The sequence below is a fragment of the Apteryx rowi genome, unplaced genomic scaffold (assembly GCF_003343035.1).
Source record: "Apteryx rowi isolate R43461 unplaced genomic scaffold, aptRow1 scaffold_168, whole genome shotgun sequence".
Classification (NCBI taxonomy): domain Eukaryota; kingdom Metazoa; phylum Chordata; class Aves; order Apterygiformes; family Apterygidae; genus Apteryx; species Apteryx rowi.
The window spans coordinates 1602859-1614753 of NW_020447952.1; the positions used below are offsets into that span (position 1 = coordinate 1602859).

At 46.9% G+C, this 11895-nt stretch overlaps 1 protein-coding gene across 1 annotated transcript; it reads right to left on the reverse strand.

Annotated features, from left to right (window-relative positions):
* Window positions 1–896: 896 nt before the first annotated feature.
* Window positions 897–10786, reverse strand: ALDH2 (aldehyde dehydrogenase 2 family member). Its single transcript, XM_026060254.1, has 12 exons — window positions 10660–10786; window positions 8783–8923; window positions 7923–8002; window positions 7056–7167; window positions 5951–6079; window positions 5298–5411; window positions 4816–4918; window positions 3907–4091; window positions 3385–3549; window positions 2898–3055; window positions 1992–2106; window positions 897–1442 (listed from the first exon to the last, which is right to left on the reverse strand). The coding sequence occupies exons 2-12, from the start codon at window positions 8855–8857 to the stop codon at window positions 1410–1412; spliced, it is 1269 nt and encodes a 422-aa protein (XP_025916039.1). The 5' UTR covers window positions 8858–8923; window positions 10660–10786; the 3' UTR covers window positions 897–1409.
* Window positions 10787–11895: the final 1109 nt, after the last annotated feature.

The following is an 11895-nucleotide window of genomic DNA, read 5'->3' on the forward strand; positions in this document are numbered from 1 at the left end:
CAGGCATTGCCGGCACCCTGAGCGGGGCACACCCGCCGGGCGGCGCGCCCCGCCGCCGCGTTACCGCCCCCGCCGCGCACGGCTCGGGGAGCCGGTCCGGGCCCCCACCTTCCCCCCGCTCCCACCGGGGAATTTTAGAAGCCTCCGCCGCGGCGGCCGCGTCGTTTACAGGCGCCCGCCGCCGCCCCTAAGGGCGCGACGCAGCCGCCAAGGCCCCCAGCGGGGCCTTCCTGCCGGCGGGCTCCTTCTGATGACGTCTAGAACGGGGCGGGAGCAAGGACCTCCCCAGAGGGGCGGGGCTAAGAGGCCTGCGCAGGCCCCGCCCCGCGCGCCCGGTCCCCTCCCACCGCCGGGAGAGCTCGCGAGAGCTGGGCGGTGACGCGAGACCTCGCGAGAGCTCGGGGCGCGCGGCTCGCGCCGCCCTGAGGCGCTAACGGTCGCTCCTCGCCTGAGGGAACCCGGCCGGTCTCCGCTGCGGCCGCCACCCGCTCGGGCAGGGCGGTTGGAGCCGCGGGCTCCAGCTCCCCTTGGGCGTCAGGGGAGAGGAGAGCAAGCCTGAAGAAGCCGTTCTTACCCCGTCACACCAGCGTCCTTCAGGAGTGAAAGAGGACACCTCCCCCTCATAGCATACCTGGCTTCCAGCCCTCCTGATGTGGACAACAAAGCACTTAGGCGTTGACATTTCAGGACTTAATCTAATTACCGCGAGATAAAAGTGACTCCCACCGCGGCTCTAGCACGCCTGCTGAAAGGCACTCACCAAGGCACAGAAAGCCAGTGAAAACCTTAAAAGTTGCTTGAGTCTATAGCATTGATGCTTGGAAGAAAATACAAATGGGCCCATACACTTGAGTTTCTGCTTAGGGCACAGACAAAAACTGCAACAAGATCTAAGATTAGGTTTACTAAGACAAGAATGTTTATTATGAGTAGATACAATGAGAGCGGGTACAAGCGGCTGAGAACAAACTTCTACCTCACAAATTCAAGTTGCGATGTTACCGTCCTGCTACATTACACAACTGATTCTCAGTTCATTTTGCTTACAGAAGAGGGATGTAGGTGTACAGGTTAAGGAGCTGCTGTTTGCTTATGCAGCTAGCTATGATGTTAGTAAAATGCTCCTGCAGATTAGACAAGCATTCAAATGATTTCTTTAAAAAAAGCACATTCTTAGATACAGATGCAACAAGAGTATCAGTTGACCATATTTGGTATTTTAAAAGGTTAAAGCCAAGTAATGTTTTAAACAAAAGCTCCTTCAGGCACCTTCTACAGAATCATTTCTTTAGAAGTTACATGTGGAATTACATGTTCTCCACCTAAGTTTGTGTGTTTTAAGAAAAGGGTTCCTTGCTTTGTATCTCATGAAGCTGCATAGGTCAAACGCATGGAGAAGCTACTGTCTTTTACGAGTTTTTCTGTGGAATTTTGATTGTCACCTAGAAAAAAAATGTCACAAGTTAGTTTCCTCTAACTGGAGACAGGGCTCAGTTTTATACACTTGGGAGCAGAGAGGCAGCAGCATTACGCAGGGGAGAACCAGAACCAGGCGCCACTGTAAACACTGTTCCCTATAGCTGGTGCACTCCCAGCACACACTCCTTAGGGAGGAATTCTGTTCTCCACAAAATAAATTCTCAAAGGATCAATGCACTTGTATTCTTTACAATAAGAAACAGCTAAAATGATCACCTGAAGACAGTGCCAAGTGGTGCAGGCAACTGGTAACTAAGATCCTTAAGTTTTATTCCAACTGTGGTATTAGGTCACATACCCTTATTTTCCTCAGCAGTATGAAACAAGACTAGCTTTCTGTTTTCATACAGTTACATGGAGTTTTGTTTGCAGTTACTTCAGAAGTGCAGCTCCAAATTTGTTTCAAGTATTAGAAGAATTGCAACTCTCAAGCCAGCTTATACCAACAGGCTCATACACAATTTGGTAGTACAGCAGACGGTTGGGAAGTACTCAGATACATGGATACTCACATTTTTCACCTCTAGGTATGCATCCAGACCATATTGTCCCAGCTCTCGCCCGCTCCCGGATGCCTTGTAGCCACCAAATGGGGCTTGTGCACCGAACACGTCATAACAATTTATCCTGAAAAGGAAACAAAGTGTTAAGCATCTATAGTTTCAGAACGACTTAATGGAAAAGTCTCAGCAAACGGATATCTCAGCTGTTTAAACAGAGGGGCAACTGAATTTCTAGGCTGGATTTCCACATCTGTTAGATGTCTAAGCCAACAGAGTTAATCAGGACTACTGGACCCTCAAACAGGACAAAAAAGTTTCCTGATGGTCAATCAGGAAACCAAAGATCATGAAACCAATTTATATCTCTCATATCATAGGACCAAGTGTCCAGGTTGCCACTCACACCTTCTTTTAAGGACAGATATCAAGCAGCTACTTCACTTAGTACCATTGAAGTTTACTTAGTACCATTTGAAAAAAAAACAGTGAGATACTGATCTCCAAAATTGCACGTTCTAGACCAGTAAACTGGTGTTCAAAGTACTGCCTTTGGCATAGACTTCAACACAAAGTAACATCAGTTGTAGCAGCCAAAATTGCACAGACACGCTTGTGATCTAATCCCTACTGGCACTCGAAGCCTAGTAATAGTTGCTGCCTTGGCAAACTCTGGTACTGGAATTTTTTTCCCATCCCATTTATTAATTCCCAGTGGTCTCATGGAAGCTTAATATACCTAAATTTTACCAAAAGTTGTCATTAAAATTCAAGGTCTGACATTATATTCAGTGAAGTACATGTAAAATTGGATCCGAAGAAAAGACAAGCTATCAGAGAGTAAGCTTGAATGAGAAATCACAGCGTACAGGAAAGCTTCTGGCAGTTTAGAGAGAAGGAGGAAGTGTCAAGGCTCACCAAACTGTTCCAGCTCGCAATGCCTGAGACACATAGTTTGCTTTGTCAAGGTCTTTTGTAAAGACTGCTGCTGCTAGACCGTACTTGGAGTCATTTGCTCTCTCAATTACTTCCTCGATTGTTTTGAACTTCAGGATCTGCATGACTGGCCCAAATATCTAAAAAATACAAACAGATCACATGAAAATCTGTGTAAATTGATCCCAGGGCAGGCTGTGGTTGATGCTGGAGTTATGTATGTTTGTTAGAAGTTACATAGGAGGTCAAATTTGAAGTATCAGTTGGTCACTTCCAGTATTACAAAGCAGCCAAGATGTAATCTGGAGCGCAGCTTGCTGTGGTAACCTTCTAAGAAGCGTTGAGTTCCTATTTCCGCTTGCTGCTCAAGAATGTCTAGTACTTGTAGACCTGTTTCTTTTTGCATCAGAGGGGGCAAAATGACAAAGAAGTGAGGAGCTGACAGACGGAAAGGTGCTGCGGGTCTCACCTCCTCTCTGGCAATCGTCATGTTGTCCTGCACGTCTCCAAAGACAGTTGGCTGGATGAAATAGCCTCTGTCTGCAGCAGGATTGCCACCACATAGCAGTTTGGCTCCTTCACGCTTCCCAGCACTTATGTAACCAAGGATCTTCTTAAACTGCTCCTCATCTACCTAGAAGCCATTAAGACAGACAGATCAGCTTATCTTTCCTGGGGGTAAAAGAGAATTCTACTGCAACGTGCTCTGCATGCGACTGTGCTCTGTCAACTCCTTGTTTAGATAAAACTGCCAGGACAGCTTCAAAGGGAGATGATAATTTTTAAATACTAGCTTCAAGTGGAGATTTTGGAAAAATCAGAATGGCTAATTAACTAATCYGTTCTGCATAAGCAAGGGGATAATGGGCACAGTTCAAAGGAGATGAATCAGGAGACTGAATGAAACCTTTCGTTCTACCTGTTGAAGCACAACTACTCCAGATTGGGACTATTTCATGAACTAACAGTTCAAGAGATTTCCTGCTCTCACCTGAGGTCCCTGCTCAGTTTTAAAGTCAAATGGGTTTCCGACCACCCTGGACTTGGCTCTCTCAACACTCCTCTCCACAAACTCATGATATATATCTTCCTGGACATATGTTCGGGATCCAGCACAGCAGCACTGCCCTTGGTTGAAGAAGAGGGCAAAATGGGCTTGCTCCACAGCCCAGTCCACTAAGATTGGGGAGAGAAAAGAAAACAGATAAATAAACACAACAAAACCAACCAAAGAGTCAACAGGTGGCTTCTTTTGAACAATTATCATGCCAACTACTGGAACACTGGTGACACAAAGTCCTTTCAGCTGACAGCCATATTCCATGCTTTGGTATGACCCAGGTTAAGTACAGATTTAGTATGAAGATCCATATGAGCACCCTATATTAGAGAAAAAAAAATCTGAACTGAGACAGATTACAGTTTCTATTTGAAATTATCAGATATTAAGGACACCTTTTTTTGGACCTAGTAGAGTTTCCTTCTTTACTGCCTTTTAAAAGCATGTGTCTTGCTTTATCAAGACCAAAAATGTGTTTATATACAAGAGAGAGAACTAGAACTTTGTAATACTARAAAAGAGTGGGAACAAGATGTTCAAACTAAGAGAAAGAAAGAGACAAAAAAAAAAAAACAGAAAAGAGGAGGCTGAAGGAAAATACTGAAACAATTCTTATTTGTTGATAACTGAACTTCTTCACACTACTGGGAAGGAAGTGGGAGTGAAGAAGCATTGATACACAGCTGCAGCAGGAGGCACAGGGAGWGTACTGGGTGAGGACAGCCAGGTGGTGTCAGAGCTGGAGGCTCATATGACATAGGAGAGGTTTCCCCTCGAGCTTTGTTTGCAGAAAGCCAAAGTAAGAGGTACAGATCAAATATTAAGCTAGCAGGTGCTTACTGTCAGCATCAGACATGATTATATTTGGACTCTTTCCTCCAAGCTCCAGTGTCACCCTCTTTAGGTTACTCTCTGCTGCAGCCTTCTGGATCAGATGCCCAACCTGCACCAGGAGAAGAACATTTATTAGGAATTAAACTCTTATGTACTGGAACAACTAGCAGAGCAGTTGGTTTTAGATCTCAGTCAGCAGTTTAATAATAAACCCTTCATTGTCAGGGCTTTAAGGAAACGACYGAAGCCTGCCCAGAGATTCACTTATAATAAGGAGCAGCTCAAGGGAAACAATAAGAAGTGCTCTTAAGAAAGCACGTGAAAAGAGTCTTACATAAAGTAAAAATAAATGTCACACCTTGAAGCCAGCTGTATTTGTTTTAAAGGAAGTTGTAGAAGGCAAGGCACCTCTAGTGTTTTGTACAAAAGAGATATTACAACATATTCTTTATGTCCCCAAGAGCTTAAAGGTTAAGGTACTCCCTTACCTCCGTGGAGCCAGTGAAGGCCACTTTGTCAACCTCCATGTGGGAAGAGATGGCAGCCCCGGCAGTGGGCCCGTAGCCAGGAACGATGTTAACCACGCCGGGTGGGAATCCAGCCTGCCAGTTCCCAGCGGGACAGAGCAATGTTATTGTTTTTACACATCAAAGGTTACACCTACCCTGACCTGTTAGTAACGCTGCAAAATGCTACCCACAAAGAACAGAGCCTTTTCTACCTCACTTTCATTTCCCGGTCCTTAGCTTTAAGGTTTAGTTTGCAAGGACGTGGACACGTCTTCTTCTTCTCCCCTACCCCAAATTTAGTTTGGAGCTACATATGTTAGCTTTCTCCTCACCCTGAAGTACAGCATTCCTCTAGGTAGAGTCTAATCACTCGGACAGATTTGTTACGGCATTGAACCCCAAAGAGTCCTTCCCTAACCGAGAGTGACATCCTCTGCATTGCATACRCATGTAAAAAGACGAGGAGTGTTTTGCTAAATCAAACGCGAAGATATACAAGATAATCCAGTCTTTCTTCAGATCTGACAACACTTCTCTGTTCCTGGCGCATGCAGGCACCAGTTTGGTTGCATCACGCTGCAATTCAACAGTGACAGTGAGGCAGCTGGCTGAAAAACAGCTTTTTCTCTCACCTCTTTGACCAGGTTAGCTACATAGAGGGCACTCAGGGGTGTTTGCTCCGCCACTTTCATCACAACCACGTTCCCAGTAGCCAGGGCAGGCCCAAGTTTCCATGCTTGCATCAACAGTGGGAAGTTCCACTAAAAAACAAGGAGGTATTTGCTGGTCTGAACTTGCAGGTTTTCAGTTAATCAGTAAGAAACCAGTGAGCTTCATTCAAATCTGCTGCAGCACCTATGGAACCAGTCTTTGATCCTTCCCTAACTGTTCTTCAACACGTTTGGTTCCATTTTAAGCACTGCCTTCTGTTTGTCCAGGAAAACTGTAATCTGAAGGCTGAGGTCTCTCCATGACACCTCAAAACCCCGACTTTTCTGGAATTAACTTTCACTGTCAGTTCAGCCATTAAATGCTGTTCTGACCTTCTGAACTGTTTTGAAAGAAAGCCTGTTTATAGTGACAGAGTAGGGCTCACAGACAGGTGTCGATTCCAAAGCGAGGCATCTACATTCAACTCTTGCTTAATACAAATATAAAAACATGCAAATACAGTACACAATAACCAGAATCTGGGTACTCCTATAAACAGGTAATACTATCCATGGATCATTATATAATGTGGCTTTGTTGTTAACAAACCACCTTGCTACGCTTTTACCTTCACGGAAATAAGATCAGGCACATACAGTTGAGTTTTCCATGCTAGTTCTTTATTTCCTCATCATGTAGAATTTTGGTTTTAATGCTAAATGCTCATTTAAGTAGTAATTTAAAATTTAACTATGATTCCTGCTAATGATTTAATCACCAAACTGCAGGATTTAAGATGTTTGTGGTAGCAGGATAACTCCTACAAAGATGTTTAAATTCTAATTTTTTGCACACAAATACAAAAAAAAAAAAAAAAAAATCTCACAGATAGCCCACAAAATCAACAAGTTAGTTCTGTGCTGCCAGAGCAAAGTCACAGCCCTTCCAGCTGGTGCAAGCCTAACTTGCTTTCCCAGGAAGGAAGCAGTACTTAGCAATGGATAATATCTTGCATTTTAAGACAGCCCTTTATGGCAACACTGAATTCCTGAAATACTGCAGGAACTACTGATACATTTTACTCACCGGGATTATCTGTCCACAGACTCCCACTGGCTCGTGTCTTGTGTAACAGAAGAAATCTCCATCTAAAGGGATGGTTTTTCCATGGAATTTATCAGACCAGCCTGCAAAATATCTGGCAACAGTAACGTTTTAGTCATTGAATTTAGAATAACAAGTCTCCTGCCATCAGAAAATAAGAGAGATTTCCTTCAGCTATTTGCTTCCCTCGCTTTTTCAGTCACTTCTTAAAATACATACTAATACAAATGTTTCCCAAGCAGGTGATTTTAAGAACAGACAGTAAATACAAACATTTGTCCCTTGCATTTGGCAGTGCCTTGCATAACATACATTCTGTCACGCTGTGGGGTGACACAGATCACCGCCATTTGTACAGGCCCTATATATAGCGAGAGAGAAGCACACATACCTTAGGGAGCAGGCAGGAGCATCCAGTGAAATGAATGAATGTTTTTGATAATTCCTACCCAACCCCACCACAGACTGGGTCCAGTCAGACCACAGTGTGACCTGCCATGTTTTGCTGTGATCTTTAATATCTCTTGGGGACCTACAAGCAGAGATTTAAGTCACATCAACATCTTTCAGTGATGTGTTCACCTCCAGGCAGGCCCATTCCGGAGCCCCCCGTGAAGGACCTTGATTGCACAGGTTTAAACCCATTAAGAGCTGCTGGCTCAGGGGCAGATTTTACCCTGCTGTGGGCCAAATACAAGCGAGAGATCGCATGCAGTCCTGTCAGCCGCAGCGCTTGAATCAGGGGCATCTGTTTTCCGCATGTGCAGATGTTCAACTGCTGTAGGCCAGCAGAACACAAGCTCAGGGAATGAAGTGTTACTGGGCAGTCGGTGTGGCCTCAATGCCTACCTGAGACATTTGACTACCATGTCCAAATCCACCAAGTAGGCAACAGAGTACGGTTTGCCATTATCCAGAGTTTCCAGCGCCTACAAAAGACAGTGAGATTGCTTGAAGAGGAGGTGGGGAAAGGAAAGTCATGCGTACAGGCTTAGATCCAAACCTTGGTTTGATCTTTGGATCAGTTCTGCATGTTGGCCTTTGTGCTGACTTTCAGCTTCCCAAAAATACTTCCCCATCCTTTGTAGCCCTCTGAAAAAGCTTGGAGCTGCCTTATTTGAGAAATAGGACAGATTAAACAGATGCTCTCTCTCCTTTCCTGGGGCACAGTATATGAACCCTTGGTCTCTAATGATACAGGAGGAAGTTTTCAAACTGAACCAAACTAGTAGTGAATGATAGCACTGGCTGGGTCTGTTCTTTAGGCGGGAAGAAGTGATTTAGTTGTAGGACACATTCTCATTTAGAATTGCAGAAAGATTTCGATTGGAAGGGATTGCTGCATATCAATTAGTCCAACCTCCTGCTAAAGCAGAGCCAATTTCAAAGGCAGATCAGGTTGCTCAGGGCCTCATCCAGTCAACTTCTGAAAATCTCCAGGTGTTTTCACACCCCAAAGACCTATGACAGTCTGCATACAAGTGAGAAGATCTGCCTTCTCCCTTCCTACTTCAAGCATCTTTTGATGCTGACAGCCAAGGGCACACAGTGTTCCCTGATGTATGACCTTATCTTCCACGGCCTCTGCTCATGTACGCTGTGGCTAGAAATCCCCAAACCCCCCCGCAGGAGCAAACCACCCGTCTCTGCCTCCCCCCACCCAAAGCTAGGGATTGCAGCAGAGCATAGCCACCGAGTGCGATACGCACCGCCAGGTAAGCCCGGTCTCTCTCAATCAGGTCAGCAAGGCGATTCAGCAGCTTCCCCCGGTGAGAAGCATCCATCCTTCTCCAAGGCGAGCCCAGCTGGAAAGCTGCCTTGGCTGCCTTTACAGCCTTGTCCACATCTGCCTGTAGAGGAGTCCAGACAAGGAGGGTGAGAAAAGAGTAGCCAACCCCCACACGTACACGAGGAGTTAGCAGCTAGGCAGAAAGGACCCTGCTCACTTTGGTCAACCTGGCCAGCCAGAGGGCAACGGGAGCAAGAGAGAGCGGTGCAAACTGACCCACACCTCCAAGCTCCCAACCAGCAGCAACAGGGTAACCTGCAAAACCAGCCAGCAACACCGCTCTCCTGGCCACTTCAAGATTTCTGCAGCAGACTGGCCACAGAGGCCAGTAGGCAGACTAAGCTAAAAGCTGGGAGTTGTCGGTAATGTCACAGATTAAAAAATAATCAAAAAAACTTGTCTGTCAAAAGACAGCTGAAGCCCTCCCTGGACTCAACAGCCTCCAGCCTGATGGCACAACTGGATGCTGGCACCAGCCTTTTCCAGGGTAAGAACTTGCAGCTTTGCTGGCGGCTGACCCATTGCAAGACACACATTGCTCCCGGACCCGGAGAGGTCACGGGCTGCGGCACCTGGAGCACTTGCCCCAAGAGCACCAGCTTGGGCAGCGCTGCGCAGCGGCACAGCCTGCGCACCAACGCTGCCCGCCGGCCCGGCCGCGGCTCTCGCGCCCAGGCTGCATCCACGGGGCAAGAGCAGGCTGAAGGCGCAGTGACACAAATGGGTGCAGCAGCTGCGCAACCACCACCACCGCGTGCGCTTACGCTCCATGTTATCTCAGCTATGTGGAGTGCAAACATCATCAAGTTATTTCCACAATACCATCTGCTGGGTTAATATTTGTATCCTAGAACAAGGCAAGGCAAAAGCTGCAGAAGTCTGCTTTGATACTATTGCAGGATTTCTTTGATTTCACCAACAGACAGTCTAAAGATTTTTTTTACTTGATCAAATATTTCTAATCCATCATTTTGTTCTGTCACGGCATTAACTTGTTTCTAGTGGGTTCACTGTTCTGGCTTGTTGCAATGGCTCTCGCTAAAACAAACCAGTCTCCCATGGCCAAACAAACAACAAAGGATTTCCTTCACTCTCTGCTCCCCTAGGGAACAGGGACAAGTTTCCAGAGAGTAGCAGGAGCCCACGGCTGCTGGGAAAAAAACCTCAGCTCTGCCACAGATCCCCCAAAGGGCCTTGGATAAGATACAGGGAAAATCTACTCCCCACTCTCTCTCTCTTTTTTTCATTTCCTTGGGCTGTGGACGGTCTCCCACTAAGTGTGGACAACATAAGTTCAGGTGAATCCTGTCCTTCTGTTTCCTCCCCACCGTGACTCGGGTTCACACACCCTGGCACAGCATCCGCTGGCCCGCAAAGGTGTCCATGTTCATCCCTGCCTAGCCCAGCAACTTCCATCCACGCTTGCTCCCAAATCTCCAGACACAGGCTCCACTTCACACCCACCTATTCCTCTCCACCCTTTCCAGTCCTGGCTCCGATGCCTTTCCGTTAGCCTGCCTGTGGCAAAGCCAAGAGGGAATTCCCACCACACCAGTACTGCAAAGCATAGCGGAGTTGCAGTTCTTACCACTGGTAAGAAGCAAAGGCAGAGTGTTTTCTGGAAACCAGTAGGCAGGGAAAAACAAATGCAGCATTGGACATGGTTTTTTTATAGGTCAGACACTTGATTACATGGCACTTTGTAGAAGAACATGCTAACTAATCTCTCACCTAAGTAGCTCTGCCATCCCTGCTTACACTAAAACCAGACCCTGATCTCATCAAGACAACATTTACCTTATCACCTTCAGCAACCTGGCAGATAACTTCTCCTGTTGCTGGATTGACAGAAGGGAAGGTTTTCTTACTGACTGCATCATGCCATTCATTATTTATAAAGATCTGTAATACAAAAAGCAAAGCAGCGTTAAGCCTTCGAGCCAGACCTAGGTGGAATGAGTAAGTGCTTTATTTGTTTGAGGGCATCTTAACCGGTTGTTTAACTAGAGAGACTCCATGCCTAACGACTCCAAAACTGTGCCCCAATACGAAGGAGATATTTTAGTCTAGTACAAGACAAAAGACAAAGCCATGAAGTAATAAAAAGAAGTCACAGCTCAGCAAACAGCAAGGGAACTGGAAGTGGTTCCCATTTCAGGAGGTCCTTCCAAGATGTGAATGTCTAGCTGGAGCTGCACAGGGATGCTCAGGAGACTGAAGGGCATAAAAATGCTTCATAATGCAGTTGATTTTATACACGGTATTAGAGCTTTTGCAGCATTTCTCTTATTAGCCAATTTTATGCAATGTGCCTAACATTACTTTGCCCTGAAACAGAATCAGAGGCCAGGCACTAGCTTTTCATCCACCTGCTTTCCTTCTCAACAAGAGTGAACTTTTCCACACATTGGGCCCGAAAGAAGCCAACAGGGTCAGTGCAAAGATCGTGGAGCTTGCCGAGAATTAGCCTGCTCTCGCTGATCACTCAGCCAACCGCTGATTTCCTCGAAATGGCACTGGGAAGGAGTGGCTCAGCAGTTTGGAAATGGAGCGCTAGCTCTCCACCGGACGTCACGCAGATGATCAAACTGCGCTTTCCCCGGGACAGCCGTGCAAGGAGAGAACAATCTAATCTCTGCAGATAACCAGAGTCAAGCAAAGCAGGTTTCCCTCCATCCCCGTGCCCTACGGCTCACATAGTTTTTGCTCTTTATTCGTTTGCACTGATGGCAGCGGTTGGGCAATATTCAGGATCGAGCCGATCGTCTCAGCTCACACAACTAGCTGCCTCAGGCTGGCTGCTGCACCCAGAATCATTTTTCCAGCGGGAAGTTCCTGCAACATGAGGCTTTGGGCCAAAACGCTCTGGCCCAGCCGCGGGAGCCCACCGAGCCGCCCCGCTCAGGCTTCCCGGGTGCCCACCTCGGGCGTCCGGCAGCGGCCTGGGGCTCGCAGCCCCCGGCCCTCCGCCGCCGCCGCCCGGGCAGCGCACCAGGCTCCGGCCGAGCTGCGGAGCCTCCTTGCCCCCTTATC